This window comes from Jaculus jaculus, chromosome 4, assembly GCF_020740685.1.
Source record: "Jaculus jaculus isolate mJacJac1 chromosome 4, mJacJac1.mat.Y.cur, whole genome shotgun sequence".
Lineage (NCBI taxonomy): Eukaryota > Metazoa > Chordata > Mammalia > Rodentia > Dipodidae > Jaculus > Jaculus jaculus.
Window position 1 is genome coordinate 158,316,595 of NC_059105.1, and position 21,382 is coordinate 158,337,976.

The 21,382-nt window shown below is 46.8% G+C and overlaps 1 protein-coding gene across 1 annotated transcript in view; it reads left to right on the forward strand.

Moving 5' to 3' along the window:
* Mylk (myosin light chain kinase) overlaps positions 1–21,382 on the forward strand; it is a 350,277-nt gene that overhangs the window by 149,957 nt on the left and 178,938 nt on the right. The window contains exon 3 of the mRNA XM_045146900.1: positions 9,425–9,632. Within this exon, the coding sequence (XP_045002835.1) occupies positions 9,425–9,632 (208 nt within the window). The remainder of the gene's footprint in view (positions 1–9,424; positions 9,633–21,382) is intronic.

The window sequence follows — 21,382 nt, forward strand, 5'->3', positions numbered from 1 at the left end:
GCTGGCCTTCCCCCAGATATTCTGGAGGGACACCAGAGGGACATTGGTCTTTATATGAAAACCATAACTTTGGAGGAGAACAAGGAATCAGGGTGAGAGGTTCCCTAACACACTTCAACTCCTGTGTCTTGCTTGAGCTGATTCTATAGGTTTAGATGCTCGTATCATGAAAAAAAAAAAAAAAGAGGGTTGGAGAGATGGCTTAGCAGCAAGGCACTTGCCTAAGGACCCATGTTCAACTCTCCAGATCCCACATAGACACACAAAGGTGAGGCAAGCACAATGGTTGTTCACGTGCCCACTAGGTGGCATAAGCGTCTGGAGTTTGATTGTACTGACTGAGGCCCTGGCATGCCAATTCTCTCTCTATCTTTCTAAACAAAAAAAAAAATTTTTTTTTTAAGAATAAGAAAGAAGTTGCATGTGTTTATACAAGAAAATCGATCATTTTTTTTTAAATATTCAAAAGGACCATCAGTATCACCTAAGTCCACCAAGTTGTCAGAGAGAAGGAAGTCATCAACAGGATGTGGGGGTGCCTGTGTCCTGGGGCACAAGACAAGGAAACATGCCACTGAAAATGAACATGGCAGAGCACAGGCAGGGGCCTCCAGCCTCTGTTTCTGGAGACCCTGTGGCACTGGCTGAACCAGAGGAATTCTGCCTTCTGGCTGCGATGCTGAGGGACGCACTTCGGTCCTCTTGGCTTCCCCAGTTGCTCTGGGGATGGCTCGGAGCGGTGGTGGTGTGAGGCTCCCTAACGGCTGCTGTCAGCGCCGGCGATCTCTTCCTGATGCATTCTGTGGCTTCAGCTGGGGCTTTGGACTGTTGGCAAAGGGATTATTCCAAACCTTAATTAAGTGCCTGCCTGCTGTGGGGCGGGAGCCAGCTGCTGACACAGGCGAGTGTCCTGGAGCTGGGTCAGGCCCTGCCCAGGGCTCTTCACTCTTCACCCCCTTAATAGGCCCATGAGGTAAGACTCAGACCGTTTTTGGGGTTTTTTTTTTTTGTGCTCAAGTATGTTTGGGAGGGGGTTGATGTTTTACTTCTCTTCCCTATGAAGCCCTGCTCATTTCTTGCCCAGGAAGCATGTAAGTGTAAGAATCTTCCACTGATTCTTCACCTCCACTCTCTTTATTTCATTCTTTCACTCATTCGTTGATTTGAACACAGGGTCTCCCTCTGTAGCCCAGTCTGACCTTAGACTCTTTGTCCTCTCGCTTAGTCTCCCTAGGGCTGGGGTGATAGGCATATGTCACTCTGCTAGCTTTGTTTCCTGTTCCTCGCTTCTGAAATCACCAGTCCTGTTTTTAGTCTTTGATCACGGGAAGGTGTATGTAGTCTAAAAGTATTCCCTGAGATGGAGGGAGGGCTCAGCGGTTAAGGCGCTTGTCTGTGAAACCAAAGGACCCAGGTTTCATTCCCCAGGACCCATGTAAGCCAGATGCACAAGGGGGTGCATGCATCTGTAGTTCGTGTACAGCAGCTAAAGGCCCTAGCATGCCCATTCTCTCTCTCTCAGAAATAAATAAAAATAAAACAATTTAAAAAAAACATGTAGGCTGGAGAGACTGCTTAGTGGTTAAGGTGTTTTCCTGCAAAGCCAAAGGACCCAGGTCCGATTCCCCAGGACCCACGTTAGTCAGATGCACAAGGGGGTACATGCACCTGGAGTTCATTTGCAGCAGCTGAAAGCCCTAGCACGCCCGTTTTCTCCCTCTCTGCCTCTTTCTCTCTCAAAGAAATAAATAAAAATAAAATAGTTAAAAAAAAAAAATGTGGGCTGGAGGGATTGCTTAGCGGTTAAGGCGTTTGCCTGCAAAGCTAAAGGACCCAGATTCAATTCTCCAGGACCCACGTTAGCCAGATGCACGAGGGGGCACACGCATCTGGAGTTCATTTGCAGTGGCTGGAGGCCCTGGTACATCCACTCTCTCTCTCTCTCTCTCTTTCTCCCTCTTTCTCTGTCAAATAAATAAATAAATAATAGTGAAAAGCATGCCCTGTACCTGCATTCCGACACTCCCTCCAGCTGACTGTTGGTCCCCCCCCCACCCCCCCCACCCCCGGTCCTGAAGATTCTTCAGCGGTGGTGGCTGCCGCTGCTCCATCTCTGTGATCTTCCTGGTCCGCAGCACCCCCCGCCAAGCAGTCTGTTTCTCCTTGGCCTGGACCCGATCTTGGCCGCTGTCCTTTTGGTCTCTCCCCTTCCCAGATGTGAGCAAACCTCTCTTCCTTCTCCTGCCTGACCCTGGCCGACAGTCGACCATCACAGCTGTGCCCCCCGCCCCACTGTGTGCAGGCAGCGAGGCCCAGACTCACCGTCTTTCTACTGTGGACCAAAGCTCAGAGAAGGCAGATGGGTGGCTTGGAGTCTGGGAGGGAGGCACTGTGTACGGGGGACAGAGATGCTGCCGCAGCTCTGGGTTCCGGCTGGGGAGGCCTATCCTGGGCAACCAGGAATGGGCTGCAAGTCCTCAGAATGTGAGAGAAAAGGGGCTGGAGAGATGGCTTAGCGGTTAAGCGCTTGCCTGTGAAGCCTAAGGACCCCGGTTTGAGGCTCGGTTCCCCAGGTCCCACGTTAGCCAGATGCGCAAGGGGGCGCACGCGTCTGGAGTTCGTTTGCAGAGGCTGGAAGCCCTGGCGTGCCCATTCTCTCTCTCTCCCTCTATCTGTCTTTCTCTCTGTGTCTGTCACTCTCAAATAAATAAATAAATAAAATTAAAAAAAAAAAAAAAGAATGTGAGAGAAAAATCAAAAGGCCCTGCCAGGCGTGGTGACACACGCCTTTAATCCCAGCACTCAGGAGGCAGAAGTACGGGGCTTGCCGTGAGTTCGAGGCCACCCTGAGAATGCAGAGTGAATTCCAGGTCGGCCTGAGCTAGAGTGAGACCCTAACTTGAAAAAACAAACAAACAAACAACAACAACAAAAAAAAATAAAGCAAAAAGCCCAGTAACATTGGAGGAGGAGCTCCTTTAGTCCCTGAGTGAATCTCAAGATTACACTGGATTCTGAAAAAAAAAAGAGAGAGAAAGAGAGAGAGAGAGAGAGAGAGAGATAGGTCAGGGTACATCAGCAGCCCAATGGCTGGCTGTCAGCTGTATACCTTCTCCTAAACCATCCACACTCCTGAGAACCCCCACACTCTTTAAAGGCCTTTTGAGGCCATAAAGGTTTTTGAGGACATTTTATGTAGCTGGAGCACAATTTTACTGTTCAAAATTATTGTAGGCATTACGGCTACTATATCTTTATTTTTTATGACAAGTTGTTGGCTATGCCCTTGATTTATTTGATGCTGGGTTTCTGCTCAAGAACACAACCTCCAATTAAACGTGGTCACCGTGGCAAAAATACGATTCTCCTCAAAATGACCCTTTTTTGGGGCCGATTCCAAAAACTCATTACAGTGAAAAGTGAAGGCTGCCTGTTCTGTCCGTGGCCGTGAACCTTCCTCCCGGGGAAAGTGGCTTTCCCATAATGGAGGATCAGAGGGTACCAAGGGGGTGGGTTGGGCCCAGAGGAAAACAGAGGAGAGAGGAGAAAGATGGTCCCCCCAGAAAACTAAGTAGGTCACCACCTAAAGCCATAATACTTCAGAGATGGAAGGAACTCTGGGTACCAAAAGCAATTTTCTCAAGAAATTACAGCCCAGAAAGGTCAGGAAGCCAAGCCAGGCCCAGGCACTGAGGCGTGATCGCCACACTGTCCCTACCCTCTCTGTTCCCTTCTAGAGCAGTCATGGTCACACATGACCCTCTCTCCTACTCTGAGAATAAGGGGATAGCTCATGACCCACTTACAGCATGAGCATCGTTTTCTGAACCCCTTTGGTGTTTTCAGAAGTGAGAAGCACGTTTTGCTTTAACCTCTAAGAAACTGAGGCCCTATCAAGGATAGTCACTCATGACCCTTTTGAGTTCGACAGAACTGGTCTCGCCAAGCCCAGCAATTTATTGTTTTTTAATTTTTATTTATTTATTTATTTGACAGAGAAAGAGGGAGGGGGAGAGAGAGAAAAAAAATGACGGGTGTGCCAGGGCCTCCAGCCACTGCCAACAAACTCCAGACTTGTGCGCCCCCTTGTGCATCTGGCTAACGTGGGTCCTGGGGAATCGAACCTGGGTCCTTTGGCTTTGCAGGCAAACGCCTTAACCGCTAAGCCATCCTTCTAGCCCCAAACCCAGCAGTTTACAATGCGGCCTAGAGGCAAGCTGTAGAACTGGAGACCAAAACTGTGATCCTAAATGTGCCACTTCATCTGCCATGTGAAATGGCTGGCAGACAGTCCACTCCTCCACTCTTTCTCAGCCCCATGGCTGCCAATTACAATTGGCATTACTGTCGCCCTATGGAGGTTCCTGTCACCAGGCGTGTTTCCACCCGTCCTGTTGGTTGGCCAGTGCTCACAGACAGGGGTCCCTAAGTCCCTCACAGTAAGACTCACAGTAGCCCCACCCAAGACACCTTTGTGGCAAGAGTCACATGAAATGTGTATGTGGAAGTCCTCAAGAAACTAACACCCATGGGTCTTTGCTGTGTCTCGATGATCCTGACCACAAAATCTCAGCTTGTAGCTTCTCATTTGAAGGGCCACTTGTGCATCCCAAGATGTGAACCAAGGCTCCTCATCCTTCCCTCCTCAAGATGGAGCCGGGTCCCCAGGACAGTGGACAGGCAGTGGTGGGAAACATGGAGTCGGTAATGTTAAGGAGTGCTTGACCAACTCTTTTTCATACTGAGGACAAGCATTGACATCGCAAGTCATTCAGACCTTGGAACTGAACAACCTTTCTTTGCGTTAGATCTAAGAGCTCTGAAAGTATCGTTTGCAAACCGTAGCTTTCTTAAGTGATACCAGCTTCAGCATATTTAAAAGTCTTGTAACGTTTATTTTAACGAGGCATTTCAGAAGTAACTTTGCAATATGTGTAGACAACGAGGAGAAAAGAGTAAAAAAACGAAGCGATCATGTCCCTGAGGCTTGGAACAGTTGCAGTGTCCCCAGTTAATTATTGATGCCTCCCTCTGGGGCCTGATGACCTCAGAGCTGGCTTGCTATGGGGGTGCGGAGGGGGAGCCAGTTTGCTTGCTGCTGGAATGCTGGGTGCAGTTAATGATTTATTTCCTCCTAGCTGCAGGGCTGGGCCCCTTTACTCTGAAGCTGACAGAGGCCTGGGCGCTTGTTTAGGAGGGTAGGCCAGCCCTCCCTGTCGAATTGAACAGAAGAGAAACATGTTCAAGTTCACACCTGACCAGTCTCCCAAGAGGCTTCCTTCTACCCAGGCTTGTTTCCTGACAATGAGAACAGCCGCGCTTTAATAAAGTAGACAGTTCCTTGTATGAGGCCTTGCGACCAGATGAAGGCGACAAGATTTTGTTTGGACGTACGATGAATGCCGCCTTCATGCGTGTGTAATGCTTTTTTTGTGTAGCTTTTATGTCAACAAATTAGTGAGTGCCAATACATTTATTGTACTTACATGAATGGAAAGGAACGCTTTTTTCTTTACTTTTCCTATTTTACAAAGGCCAAGTGTGTTATTTGAAGAAATATCTGGAATTAAGAGTTAGTGAGGGAGGCCGGGCATGGTGGCACATGCCTCTAATCCCAGCACTCGGGAGGCAGAGGCAGGAGGATCGCCATGAGTTTGAGGCCACCTTGAGACTACATATTGAATTCCAGGTCAGCCTGGGCTAGAGTGAGACCCTACCTTGAAAAATAAAATAAAATAAAATAAAGAGTTAATTAGGGGCTGGAGAGAGGGCTTAGCAGTTAAGTCACTTGCCTGTGAAGCCTAAGGACCCATGTTTGAGTCTCCAGATCCCACATAAGCCAGATGCACAGTGAGGCAAGCTCAAGGCTGCACATGACCACTAGGTGGCGCAAGTGTCTATAGCTCGATTGCAATGGCTAAGGCCCTGGTGTCAGAAGCCAGGCATGGTGGCGCTCGCCTTTAATCCCAGTGGGAGGCAGAGGGAGGAGGATAGCTGAGAGTTTGAGGCCACCCTGAGACTCCATAGTGAATTCCAGGTTAGCCTGAGCTAGCATGAGACCTTACCTCAGAAAACCAAAAAAAAAAAAAAAAAAAAAAAGTGTTAATTAACAGGGTAAAGGAGAATCCCATAGTCATGTCCACCCAGGGAGGCCTGCTGTTCAAGGGGCTGTGGTCACCTTCACTCTTGTCAACTTAAGGTACAAACACTTTCTCTGGTGAGACCACAGTGGCCTTAAGCACTGTTTACATGTTTTCTGGAGACCCAGAATCAAAGCATTTCCTCATGGGTAATCCGTCTCTCTCTTTCGTGAGTACAGTTTAAATTTTTATAGAAAGGGGCCTTTTGTTTGTAGAAATTACAAATAACATGGATAATGCTGATTTGGAGTATTTTTTGTTTGTTTGTTTTTAGAGAGACCTTGCACTTGCCTCACCTTTGTGCATCTGGCTCATGTGGGATCTGGAAAGTCAAACATGGGCCCTTAGGCTTCACAGGCAAGCGCCTTAACCACTAAGCCATCTCTCCAGCCCTTTAAAAAATTTTTTTTTATTATTTTAGAGAGAGCAAGAGAGTTTTGTTTCTTTTTAGTAAGGCTGAAAAGGCAGAACTTAATGAGATTTATAAACTGGCATTGAATGGGGTGATTATATGGACTAACTAACCAAAGGGATTGTTGGCCCTGGGCTTTTTCAAATTTTTTATTTATTTATTATTTACTTGAGAGAGGGAAAGAGAAGGAGAGAGAATGTGTGCACCAGGGCCAGGGCGTCCAGCCACTGCAAAAGAACTCCAGACTCATGGGCCACCATGTGCATCTGGCTTACATGGGTTCTGGGAAGTGGAACCTGGGTCCTTAGGTTTCACAGGCAAGCGCCTTAACCGCTAGGCAATACTGGGATTCAAGGCTTCCCTCCTTAGGAAGGAATCTGTATCCTGGCTGCTGAGGATTGGGCCTGAAGCTGGGTAGGGGCAGGAATGTCTGGGGAGGAGAGTGAGTTCCAGTACAAGACAACCGTGAGGCTAGGTCAGGAGTAGAAAGGCTCTGGCTTGGATTGCCCCCAGTACCGCGAAAAGAAAAGGAAAATACAAAGACAACCGGTTTACAGCACGCTTCTTTTCTTGGTGTGCTTAGGGAAGGAGGCGTATGGGATGCCCAGGCGCGTGTACACCCCAGCCCACATACCCAGCTAACATCACTTCCTGAGCTCTCATAGGAGGTGAGCATGTGGGGTCATGCTGCAAATGCTCTTTTCACGTCACCTGCGACCCTTTCCTCTTTCCTTGGAGTGGATACATGGATGGAAGCTACTTTTCCCACTCTTTTCTTTCTTTTCGTTTTTGTTTTTTTTTGGTTTTTCCAGGTAGAGTCTCATTCTACTCCAGGCTCACCTGGAACTCACTATGTAGTCTCAGGGTGGCCTCGAACTCACGGGGATCCACCTACCTGTGCCTCCCAAGTGCTGGGATTAAAGGTGTGCGCCACCACCACCTGGCTCATTTTTCTTCTTTATTGTAGTCTTTTTTTTTTTTTTTTTTTCCTCAGGAGGCTCTGCGCTGACTGGTGTGTTTTCTGGTACCAAGGTTGCCTAGTTCTGGGTCCTCGGTAGGCCTTGGTGAGCCAGTGAACCCAGCTCTTCTGAAGATGAGTCTATTCCGAAGGGCCTGCTGAGTTGCAAGTGTTCAAAAGCCCCTGCGGGAACTTTGTTATCAGAAACACCAAGGGACTTATCTGCTTATCTTATCTGCTTCCCCTCCTTTAAGAGCTGCTCTGTCTGAACAAGCTGCTCTCGGGCTCTTATGAGTCAAGTACTTAGAACCCTGTTGAGCGCTTATCACTCAACAGACACCCTGCAGGTAACCATCGTGAGTGTGAGTGCCCGTGGAGAAACACCCAGAGAATGCCATGGGAGACATGTGTGTATAGGTATCGTATTTTCAAGTAGCCAGAGGAAAACAGTAAATAGAAACAGGTGAAAACTCATCTTAATGACTCGCTGTAACAGGGTGCTCATGGTCCAGGAAAGTACTTGAATCCCAAGCCCTAGGTTCATTGCTAATTTTAATCAAAGAACTGAATAAAAACGACTGAGGATAACTATTAAATTATTATACGTATTGAGGGAAGTACAGAGTCAAGGAAAGGCCGCATGGGGCTAGAGATACCATGTGGAGGGCTTGGGGAAACCGTGGAAAGAAAAGAAAAAAGAAAGTTCAAAGAGTTCCTGCCATGCGGGGAGCTGGAGGGGATAAAGAATTCTCGCAGAGAGTAAGGGTTGGGGGCTCTCTCCGGCTCACCCACAGCTGGAAGTTTGCAGGTGGTCCCTTGCAAAGGCCTTATAGTGGTGGCCTGTGTTCTAGCTCAGGTGAACTAGAGGGTCAGCTGGTTGCTTGGGGCGAGGGGCTGTCTCAGGAAGAGGCTAGCCCCAGCACCAAGTTCTGGAGGCTGAACTTGACCAACCACAATGTTTAATCCTATGAAAGCCCTCCCTCGCAGGAGGGGTCCTGGTTGTTTGTGGAAAAACATGTCTAGGGAACTAGGCAAGAGATAAGAAGTCAGATCATCTTTGATTTCTAGCAAGTGCAGACTTTCCTGCCTTTTGATTTTTTTAACTTTTTAGTGGCCCAGTCACCCTAACTGCCTACCCTCTCTTATCGCTGAGCCCAACATATCAAATATACTATTTTTCCAGTATGTAATCAGTGTCTTTAAATTATTTAGCCAAGGATAATCCTGAAGTGCTAATCCTCCTGTCTCTGCCTGTGTGGGCCTCCTTACCCAAACAATTGAGCCCTTTGAATTTTTTTGTAATGTCTTTGAAACCCAGTGAATAATATATATTCTAGTGTGCTCGGAACCATACAGGCCCTCACCGAGTATTCCTTAAAATAGAAGTAGTTTATCTTGCTATGTCTTTTTAAAAATAGATTTTAATTTATTTATCAGAGAGATAGAGATGAGAGAGATGAGGAGGGGGTGAGGGGAAAATGGGCATGCCAGGGCCTCTAGCCACTTCAAATGAACTCCAGACACATAAGCCACCATGTGCATCTCGCTTATGTGGGTTTTGAGGAGTTGAACCTGGGTCCTTAGGCTTCATAGGCAAATGCCTTAACCACTAAGCCATCTCTCCAGCCCATCCTTTCTATATCTTTTTTAAATTGTTTTGTTTATTTTTATTTATTTATTTGAGAGCGACAGACAGACAGACAGACAGACAAAGAAAACGGCAGATAGAGAGAGAATGGGTGCGCCAGGGCCTCCAGCCACTGCAAATGAATTCTAGATGCGTGCGCCCCCTTGTGCCTCTGGCTTACATGCGTCCTGGGGAATCGAGCCTCGAACCGGGGTCCTTAGGCTTCACAGGCAATTGCTTAACCACTAAGCCATCTCTTCAGCCCCACCCCTTGCTATATCTTATAGGTCCGGGGCTACCCAGAGCCTCAGGTGACATGGCATAGAAACAGTCAACCCATCCTCAGCGGAGGCCGCTTCCAGCTGGACTGCGGCGTGCGAGGGACTTTCAGCCTTGTGATTCGCGCTGTCCGTGAGGAGGACAAGGGAAAGTATACCTGTGAAGCCAGGAATGCCAGCGGTGCCCGCCAGGTGACGGTGGAGCTGACTGTGGAAGGTGAGTCCCAGGAGGCCGTGCCCCGGTGGGAACCGGAGTAGCTGGTTCCCCAGTTCCTGCTGCTCCTACAAATCTCCAAGATGGAGGGACTTCCCAAGAGAAAGCACACCCCAGCTGTGGACTCGGGACTGTCCCGTCTCGCTCTCAAGCCTTCCCATGACTTACTTTGCACCAACACTGAAACCAGACTCCTTATGGTGACCTTACAAGGCCCTCCCTGCCTGATCAGGCACGGACCCATCCCCCAACTCTCATTACCTTCTCACCACACTGGGGTCACACCGGCCCCCCCCAGTCCTTCACCTGACATGCACGCACACCCTCCCCACCTCTGCTGGCATGGTCCCCTCTTAGACAATGCCTTTCTGACCCGCAGCCCTGTGTCCAGCCAGTTTGGGCCCCTCATCATTTTTCCTCTAGGGCTTATTTTTCACCTTCTGCTACAGAAAACTCTGGAGCAGAGGGGTTTCCATTCTGCCTCTTGTCATACCACCATCATCTGGAACATTCTCTGTCCACAGGCCAAATACTGAATATTTGGGGAATGAATGAATAGCCTTGATCATCATCAGGATCATCACTAAGTCATACATGCCTGTTATAAAAATGTTGTGTAACTCCAAAAAGTGTACAGGAGACCAGCACACAAGTGTATTAATACTGATCATTTAGTCTTTTACCCAGTCCTATTAATTTTAAAACATCTGGGAGAAACATTTGACTATAAATTGCACAAAGTTTTTTGTTGTTGTTGTTCATTTTTATTTATTTATTTGAGAGTGACAGAGAGAGAGAGAGAGAGAGAGAGAGAGAGAGGGAGAGAATGGGCTCACCAGGGCCTCCAACCACTGCAAATAAACTCCAGACGCATGCGCCCCCTTGTGTATCTGGCTAACATGGGTCCTGGGGAACAGAGCCTCGAACCGGGGTCCTTAGGCTTCACAGGCAAGTGCTTAACCGCTAAGCCATCTCTCCAGCCTGGCACACGTTTCCCCCACCCCCACTGGTGTCTCCTCCTGGCATACTGAAACTGCTCACCCACAGCAAACATTTCCAAGTGATGCCACTGGCTGATGTTCAAGGGCCTGACATCTAGACAGACAATGGTGCCTGCTATCCCCCAGAGTAACATAAGGTTCCCTCACTCTTGCAGGCCTTTATAAGAGTTCATGAACCAGGAAGGGGTGAAACTTAACTTTTCTCTATCAGAACACTGCCCCCCAAACCTGGTTTTCAGGAAACACTGTGCTCAGAGATATGGAAGGAGGGCTAAGGTAGCTAGGGAAGGTTCTAGAAGGCATGAAGGGCACCTGGGCCAAGGATCACTCTTTGCCCTCTTTTCTAGTTCCCACACCATGGCACTGAGGACAGACTGTCTCACATTGCAGTGTGCACATAGTTTGGATGCTTTCTTCAAATTCTTGCAAATTCTTTAACTAAGTGACCCAGTCCTTTTAATGACCTTAAGAGCCTGTGGCTGGGGCATTCCAGATGGAAAGGGGAATCCTGGATGGTATCCTGATGGACCAGTGCTGTGTTGTGCCCACACTATCTGAATTTTCAAGACCCGGGCTCTGAATTGAGGCCCACAAACAGAAATTACCCTGTTCCCTTTTCTGATTTCCTGTTTGGAGCTGGGAATGGAGAGAGAGTTGAGTTATGAGTCATGGTCCAAAATCCTCCTCCCCAACTTTTGTTAGATGTGTGACTGGAACCTTGGGAACCTTGGTTTCTGCAAAACAGAAGGTATGAATGCCATGCTCGCTGCAGCCTGGGCTAGCCATTATTTTCAACGATCTACATTAAGGAAAACGGACATATTGTAGTTCAGGAGGACTATGTAAAACCAAGATAATTCGAAAACTTTTTCTCTATTCTCACTATTCAAGAAGTTGGACCTGCTGGGCGTGGTAGCACACACCTTTAATCGCAGCTCTCGGGAGACACAGGTAGGAAGGAGGATTGATCGCCTTGAGTTCAAGGCCACCCTGAGACTCCATAGTGAATTCCAGGTCAGCCTGGGCTAGAGTGAGACCTTAGCTCATTCATAAAAACAAAAACAAACAAGAAAAAGAAGTTGGATCTGCCAGATTCTCCTACAAGCTCATCTCTGAAGTAGACTTAAATTCACCCACCATGGCTCAGAGGGTATCATGCCTAGAGGCATTCCCTCCTCCCCCCCCCAGCCCCCCCCAGAAAAACTGCCTCTCCCACAATGCATAACCCACAACCCTATGGGGGAACACCTGTAACCCCACTGAGGAGGGTCCCCAGCAGAATGGGGGCAGGGGAGGGAAAAGAGGGTACCAACACATGATGTATCCATATGAAAGATATTGTTAATAATAAATAAATAAATAAGTTGGGTCTGATGTCTTAACCAAGTGAGAACATTTTCAGTAGGTCACAGCAGCAGAAAGACAAGGAGCTGGGACAGTTACAGAGACAAGGCTTGGACCCTGCACCTCCCTTTCAGTTGGGTTTTAATTGGCATTTAAGATGTGTTGTGGAATTGAGGAGATGTCTCCGTGGCTAAAAGCACTTTCTCTGTGAGCTTGATGACCAGAGTTCAAATCCCTAACACCCGCTGAAAGCCAGACACACGTGGCAATGGGAGGCAGAGTCAGGAAAATGCCACAGCTTATGTGCCAGCTAGCCTGGCATCTGTAGTGGCAGAACGACAAGAGAGACCCCCATCTCCAACACAATGGAAGGAGAGGACCAACACATCCCAAGGTTGTTATCCACCCTCCATACACACACCATGGCATCAAACGCGTACAAGAGAGAGAGAGAGAAAGGAGAAACACATGTCAGATGCACACGGTAGTGTGAGTAGTCCTTGGTTAGCTATCCTACACACAGTCCTAACCTTTACCATGAGCACAACAGCAGAGGATGGCCAAATGGTGGATGTCCCCCACATGTGACAGGGGACAATGGTGGTCTGAATCTGAGATGACCCTTTGTGTTTGAAGAACCTGAGAGTCACTGAAGTTACTTTTGGTAGTAAAGGGTTACCTTTTAAAAATCATTGTTTTCTGGGCTGGAGAGATGGCTTAGCGGTTAAGTGCTTGCCTGTGAAGCCTGAGGACCCCTGGTTCGAGGCTCGATTCCCCAGGACCCATGTTAGCCAGATGCACAAGGGGGCACACGCATCTGGAGTTCGTTTGCAGTGGTGGGAGGCTGTGGTGTGCCCATTCTCTCTCTCTCTCTGCCTCTTTCTCTCTCTCTCTCTCTCTGTCACTGTCAAATAAATAAATAAAAATAAACAAAAAAAATTTTAAAAAATTATTGGTTTCCCATTTTTGGTACTTAAACACATGAATGTAATGTATTTGTTCTATCTCCCCCTCTCATTCCCCCCTCAGCCCTTCCTTTCCCCCTTGTACTAAGACTCTTCATCTTCCCCATTGTATCAGTGTCTTTCTCATTGCTCTGAACAAAATACCTGGCCAGAAGCAGTTTAAAGAAGAAAAGAGCATTCTCTTTGGGGAAGGCTGGGGCAGAAGGATCGTAAGTTCAAGGCCAGCCTAGACTACATAGTAAGACCCTGTTACAAAAAAAAAAAAAAAAGGGGGGTGTGTATCTCACCTGGAGGACTTAGGAAAACATAAGTTCCAACCTGGCCTCCCACCTATCCCATTGCCTAAGCCCCCCACCACCCCAACCCTATCATCCCAGTAGTAGTAAGGTCACTGCTGTCTGCATCCCTGTTAAACTGCTACTGCCAGGCAATCAAGAGTGCTAACTGAGGCTGGAGAGATGGCTTAGCGGTTAAGCGCTTGCCTGTGAAGCCTAAGGACCCCGGTTCGAGGCTCGGTTCCCCAGGACCCACGTTAGCCAGATGCACAAGGGGGCGCACGTGTCTGGAGTTCGTTTGCAGAGGCTGGAAGCCCTGGCGCGCCCACTCTCTCTCTCTCTCTCTCACTCTCTGCCTCTTTCTCTATCTGTCACTCTCAAATAAATAAATTAAAAAAAAAAGAGTGCTAACTGGGAGGAAAGCAGAGGGGCAGCCTAACGGCCCCCTAGCATGTTAGTGCAGAAGGAAGAGTGACCAGCGTCGCGGAATTTCAGAGAGAAGAGTGGCCCAAGTGACCGCTGGTCCAGCTCTCATGGTACCACATTCTTCAACGCTCACCACAATGTTGAATTGGGGGGAAAATGCTCCTCCTGCATTTTTAGCCACCACTCCTTTGCAAGGACAGAATTCGCAGCCCCCCCCCTTTTATCTTCATAATGGATTGGACTGTCGGCATTACACGTTTTAAGCCGGTGCCTGTTTATATTGGCTGAGTTTTAATGATTCTTAAATTCTTACCCCTTCAGGACATCGGCCACGTTCTGTCATCATTTTGTTCTCTTCTTTCATAGTTCTTCTGACTTGCCTATCCCTCTAAAATATCTAAAACTATATTTCCCAATTAATTGTACACTTTACAATCACTTTTCAATCTTTTCAATCATCTCCCTGATGATTCTTTTTTTTTTTTCAAGTGCTCTATGTTTTAAACCATTTTTTAAATTCATTTTGAGTTAGAGAGAGAAAAAGAGAGAATGGGCGTACCAAGGCCTCTAGCCAGTGCAAACGAACTCCAGATGCATGTGCTACCTTGTGCATCTGGCTTACATGGGATCTAGAGAATCAAACCTGGGTCATTAGGCTTCACAGGCAAATGCCATAACCACTAAGCCATCTGCTGCAGTCAGGTTCGCATTGCTGGCAGAAATCACCCGACCAAGAGCAACTTGTGGAAAAAAAAAAAAAAAAGGTTTATTTTGGCTTACAGATTCCAGGAGGGAAGCTCCACAATGGCAGGGGAAATGATGGCATGAGCAGAGGATGGACATCACCCCCTGGCCAACATCACGTGGACAATAGCAACAGGAGAGTGTGCCAAATACTGGCAAGGGGTCACTGGCTATAACACCCATAAGCCCGCCCCCCACAATACACTCCTTCCAGGAGGCGTTAATTCCCAAATCTCCATCAGCTGGGAACCTAGCATTCAGAACACCTAAGTTTATGGGGGACACCTGAATCAAACCACCACACCATCTCTCTAGCCCCTAATCCATTTTTTTTTTTTTAATGCTCTCAGTTTTGTCCTTTTTGGTGTCATTGAAATTAACAATATAAACGTGGGGAGAACGAGGCTCCTGCTTTCTGCCCCGCTGGTTTCTTTGCTGCAAAATAGCTATGTATGGAGACTCCCTTGTCAGAAACCTCACTAAGGACACAGAACAGCGCAGGGACTAACTACTTGTTCTCCTTCTCTTCTAAATTGATATTTTATTTATTTATTTGAGCGAGAGAAAGAAACCAAGAGAGAGAGAGAGAATGGGCGTGCCAGGGCCTTCAGCCACTGCAAACAAACTCCAGATGCACACGCCCCCTTGTGCATCTAGCTTACGTGGACCTGGAGAATCGAACCTTGGTCCTTTGGTTTCGGAGGCAAGCGCTTAACCACCAAGCCATCCCTCCAGCCCCTCTCCTTCTCTTCTCAAAGGATGACTTCCAAATGCCCTTGACCTTGAGTCCTTCCCTCCCTCAGTCTCGTCTTACCCTATCTTGCCTTCTTCTTCCCCCGTGCTGGCCCAATCTTGATTTCTGCCACAAGACTTCTTCCTTTCCTCCCCATTTTAGACCCCTGCCCCTTTCCCCATCTCCACTCCTAGCCTTTTGTGGATGTAAATTTTCCCCTTTTGCTCATAGTTCTAGCCTATTCATTCATCGTATTTTGTCAAATACTCAGTCTTTTGCTGGGGCATAAACAGCAACGAAACTTGGTCACTGTCAAGAGACTGACTTTCTTGACCTCATAGTTCATTACTATGTTGCAATTACGACTCGGCCTCAGGGCATATTTATAAAGTTCTGGCTTTGTGTGGCGTTGCATGGAAGGCAGGGTCCTTGGTCAGATCCCTGCTGCGAGACAGATGAGACCTAGACGCGGTGACTGACTACCAAACGGAAGCATGACCCCTGGCCCAGGGCAGCACGGGTTCATTTGCCAAATGACTAGCACATCAGCTCTGTAAATTCAAAGAATGAGAACCTAGAGGCTGGCATAGACCATGGTGCCTTTTGAAAGAAGCCTAGGGTAGGGGTGAAGTGAGGGGTGAAGAGTAGACAGGCGGAGGCAGAGGGTAGAAAATAAATCCCACGGACGGATTGGGAGGAGACTCTAGAAGGAAGTATAGGAGAGACTATTCTCTGGAGCACGTGGTTTGCAGAGTGTAAATGAACTGCATTCTACCCACTTAAGTGAGCCTCTTCCATGTCCACACAGCACACAGCTCCCTGAGTGAACTGCCCCCTTTAGGCCCCAGCTAAAGGTTCCTACTGTGTTCACCTGAGTCTCACAGAAGCTACAGGGCAAAAATATGCGTGGCTTTATTGCAACTCTTCCCTTTGGCTCGCAGGTGTCTCATTTATCTTTGATACATTATCATTTTGCATGATCCCCAACAAGAATGGGTTGCTCCTTGGTGCAATGAACTTCTCCAGGTCTGTGTTTAAAATAACCTTGCCCTGTGGGCTGGAGAGGTGGCTTAGTGGTTAAGGCACTTGGCTGCAAAGCCAACGGACTCAGGTTCAATTCCCCAGGACCCACGTAAGCCAGACACATTAGGGGGCACATACATGTGGTGTTTGCAGTGGCTGGAGGCCCTGGAGTGGCCATGCTCTCTCTCTCTCTGTCTCTCTCTCTCAAATAAATAAAAATAAAATATTTAAAAAAAAAGTAACCTTGCCCTATGCTGCTCTTGCCCATAGCTTCCAACCTGGCACCTGTATGGGAGACAGCTGCCAAATGGCTCATACCACATCACACCCGTAAGGCAAAGTGTCTCAGATTGGATATTCGGACTTGGTTGTTCGCTTTCTGATAAACTACTGGGATTAGCATGGTGACTTAAATCTGCCTGTCCCTTGCCTTAGTGCTGTTTAAAGTTTCCCTACGAAGCCCTCATGTAAGTTAAAACTAAGGAACCACTGGCAGCTACACAATGCCCAGCACTAGGAAGCTAAAATCCAGCCTGACGGCCTGTGTGGCTCTCTTTAGAATTTCACCTACTGCGATCCTCATGCAGGCGTAAGGCATTAGCCAAAACCTCAACAAGATGCGTGTGGTAGTAAGTGCTAGAACGCACTCTGAGCCTAAAGAGAAAGGCATCAAAGAAGGGAGAAGAGGAGCTAGAGAGATGGCTTAGCGGTTAAGCGCTTGCCTATGAAGCCTAATGACCCCGGTTCGAGGCTCAACTCCCCAGGACCCACGTTAGCCAGATGCACAAGGGGGCACATGCATCTGGAATTCGTTTGCAGTGGCTGGAGGCCCTGGCGTGCCCATTCTCTCTCCTTATCCCTATCTGCCTCTTTCTCTGTCTGTCACTTTCAAATAAATAAATAAAAATATTAAAAAAAAAAAGAAGGGAGAAGAGACCGAATTCCTTCAAAAATATCACCCATGTGGAGTAATTCAGTGACTTTTTTTTCATTCAACTGTTTTGCCTCACTTTTTTTTTCTCCCTTAAATATCAAGTTTAAGATAGCCAGAAGGTCAGATCCCAAGCATCTTCTTAACATCTCCTTGAACGCCGGGCGTGGTGGTGCACGCCTTTAATCCCAGCACTTGGGAGGCAGAGGTAGGAGGATCACTGTGAGATCGAGGCCACCCTGAGATTACAGAGTTAATTCCAGGTCGGCCTGAGCCAGAGTGAGACCCTACCTAAAAAAAAAAAAAAAAAAAAAGGAAAAAAAAAAAAAAGATCTCCTTGAGCCAGTGGAGACCATACCCTGGGGTTGGGGGGAGCATTTAGGAGGATCACAGAGGCTTCCCAAGGGTTGAGGAAGCTGTGGGCATTTACTGGGCAAGCCCCAGGGGTGCAAAGTGTGTGTCACTGCAGGATGTCCTCCAATTCCTCACAGTGCTGCTGAGATGACACGAGATATTTGCATCAGTGGTTCCTCAGTCTTCTGTAGCACTCAAAACAGAGAAGTCGTGAAAACAAGACAAATAATTTGAGAGCTGGCCAATATGTAGAGAGATGCTTAAAAGGAATGAAGCTACTTCTCCAAAATTATTGCAAAATTTACTCAGTGCATATTTTCTACTAAATAAACTATAGCATTTATATACATACATGTACATATATGTATCCATTTATAGATACACACACACACACACATAGTTACATATAACAGAGGAGACTTAAAACTCAGTAGATTTAAAACCAAACAGTAATTAAATTAATGGAGACACATGAAATATATACATCGCATTGGATATTTTATATTCTCAGATATCTTCTTAAAATGTTATTAAACAGGGCTGGAGAGATGGCTTACTGGTTAAGGCACTTGCCTGTGAAGCCTGAGGACCCATGTTCAATCTCTCTCTCTATCTCTGTCTCTCTCTCTCTATCTCACTCTCTCTAAAATAAAAAGTAACATAAAAAAGATTTTTTAAAAAATGTAATTAACGATGACATATTGAAGCTAGTTTGGAATTACAGATATACCCCATGTCTTCTCTATTGTCTATGATTATTGTTATTTCATTTTTCAAACCATTCTCTGAATGTGTATTTCAAGGCATGGTGAGTATTAAGGCATATATAAGGCTTCAGTGATAACTATATTTTTAAAGTTTTATTTATATATTCGTTTGAGAGACATTAAAAAAAAAAAAAAAGAATAGGCACATAAGGGCCTTTTGCCACTGTGAATAAACTTCAGGCACATGTGCTACCTTGTGAATGTGGCTTTACATGGGCAATGGGGAATGAAAGCCAGACTGTCAGGCTTTACAAGCAAATGCCTTTAGCCACTGAGGCTTTTACCAGCCCTGTGATAACTTACTTTTTGTTTTAGAGAGACAGCAAGAAAGACAGGAAAGAGAGAGAATTGGCGCACTAGGGCCTCGGCTACTACAGTCTAACTCCAGACACTTGAGCCATCTAGTGGGCATGTGCAACCTTGCGCTTGTATCACCTTTTGTGCGCCTGGCTTACATGGGATCTGGAGAGTAGAACACGGGTCCTTAGGCTTCTCAGGCAAGCACCTTAACCACTAAGCCATCTCTCCAGCCCTGTGATAACTTTTTTAAATGCGTATGCATGTAGGAGTTGTGGGGGAGGGGGGCTGTGCACATGCATGGGGAAGCCAGAGGAAAACTTTGGGTTTTGTTCCTCAGGAATGCTCTCCACCTTTCCTTGAGACAGGGCACCTCATTGACCTGGAGCACACCCATTAGGCCAGACTGGTTGCCAGCAAGCCCCAGGGATCCTCCTGTTTCTACCTCCCCAGTGCCGAGATTGCAAGTACGTGCTGCAATGCCCAGCATTTTAAAAAATATTTTATTTTTATTTATTTATTTGACAGAGGAAGAAGGAGGGAGAGAGAGAGAATGGGCACATCAGGACCTCCAGCCACTGCAAATGAACTCCAGACACGTGTGCCCCCTTGTGCATCTGGCTAATGTGGGTCCTGGGGAATTGAACCTGGGTCCTTTGGCTTTGCAGGCAAATGCCTTAACCGCTAAGCCATCCCTCCAGCCTATTGCCCAGCATTTTTATGTGAGTCCTAGGGCTTGAATCCAAGTCCTCATGTTTACAGGAGAAGCACTTTATCAATTGAGCTGTCTGCCCATGCCCAAGGTTTTATTTTGTTGTCTCGTTGTCTCCATGTTAGTGTTCTTGAACTTGTTTTACTGTGTTATCTTTTAAGGTTGTTTTGTCTCTTCTCTTTTTTAAATATTTTATTTATTTGCAAACAGATTGATAGAGAGAATGTGTGTATGGGCATGCCTCTAGCCACTGCAAACAAACTCCAGATGCATGTGCCACCTTGTGTATCTGGCTTACATGGGTACTAGGGAATTGAACTTGGGTCCTTAGGCTTTGCAGGCAAGCGCCTTAACTACTAAACCATCTCTCCAGCCCCTCTTCTCTTTTATTTATTTATTTATTTTTTTAATTTGAGAGCGACAGACACAGAGAGAAAGACAGATAGAGGGAGAGAGAGAGAATGGGCGCGCCAGGGCTTCCAGCCTCTGCAAACGAACTCCAGACGCGTGCGCCCCCTTGTGCATCTGGCTAACGTGGGACCTGGGGAACTGAGCCTCGAACCAGGGTCCTTAGGCTTCACAGGCAAGCGCTTAACCGCTAAGCCATCTCTCCAGCCCCCCTCTTCTCTTTTATATAAGATACCTGCTCTATTATTTATTCTATCACAACTTTTATTTTATCTATAGTCATTTTCCTGTGTTACTTGTACAGTATAATTTTTGATCAGTCATTTAAAAAATTTTTTGCTTATTTATTTTTATTTATGTATTTGAGAGCAACAGACAGAGCAAGAAAGAGGCAGAGAGAGAGACACAGAAAGAATGGGCGCACCAGGGCCTCCAGCCACTGCAAATGAACTCCAGATGCGTGTGCCCCCTTGTGCATCTATCTAACGTGGGTCCTGGGGAGTTGAGCCTCGAACCGGGGTCCTTAGGCTTCACAGGCAAGCGCTTAACCGCTAATCCATCTCTCCAGCCTGATCAGTCATTTTTAAAACCAAACATACTCTGTCCCCAGTGTGCCTGAACACTCACATATTGAGGCCATCATGCTAGAGCAAGCACACATGGAAGTACAGAGGGTTATTATTTTCTTTCCTTCTATGATCCCTTAAAATTTTAGTTAAGGTGTTATATTCATTTTATTTTTTATGCAAGAGTGAAGGAGAGTAAGAGAGAGAATGGTGTACCAAGGCCTCCAGCCACTGCAATCGAGCTCCAGACACGTGCGCCCCCTTGTGCACATGCACAACCTTGCATGCTTGCGTCATTGTGCATCTGGCTTATGTGGGACCTAGAGAGTAGAACATAAGGCCTTAGGCTTTGCAGGCAAGTTCCTTAACTGCTAAGCCATGTCTTGAACCTTGCATTTTCTTTCGATTAGCAGTGAACTTCAATTTAGGTTGGCATGGCCATGAGTAAATGTGTCATAAAAGTAGAATATGCTGTAATATGATGAAGAACCACATTTTCAGCAATCTTTAAAAAAATATTTTATTAAGCTGGGTGTGGTGGCACATGCCTTTAATCCCTGCACTCGGGAGGCAGAGGAAGGAAGATCACCGTGAGTTTGAGGCCACCCTGAGACTACATAGTGAATTCCAGGTCAGGCTGAGCTAGAGTGAGACCCTACCTTGAAAAAACAAAACAAACAACAACAAATATATATATATATCATATTATATATGTGTGTGTGTGTATGTTTATTTATTTATTTAAGAGAGACAGAGAGAAAGGGGCAAATGGAAAGAGAGAGGTGGGGGAAGCAAGAATGGGCACACCAAATCCTCCTGCTACTGCAAACAAACTACAAATGCATATACCAATTTGTGCATCTGACTTTATGTGGGAACTGGGGGATTGAACCTGGGCTGTCAGGCTTTGCAAGTAAGCGCCTTTAACCTCTGAGCCACATTCCAGCCCACATTTTCAGCAGCCTCTACAAAACTCTTTGAAAGGCTGGAAAGATAGCTCAGCAGTCAAGGCACTTGCCTGCAAGGCCTAAGGACCCAGGTTTGATTCCTTAGTACCCATGCGAAGTCAGATGCACAAGGTGACTCACGCATCTGGAGTTCATTTGCAGTGGCTAGAGGCCCTAGTATGCACATTCTCTCTTTATCTCTCTCTCTCTTTCAAATAAATAAATAAAATAAAAATAAAGCCAGGTGTGGTGGTGCATGC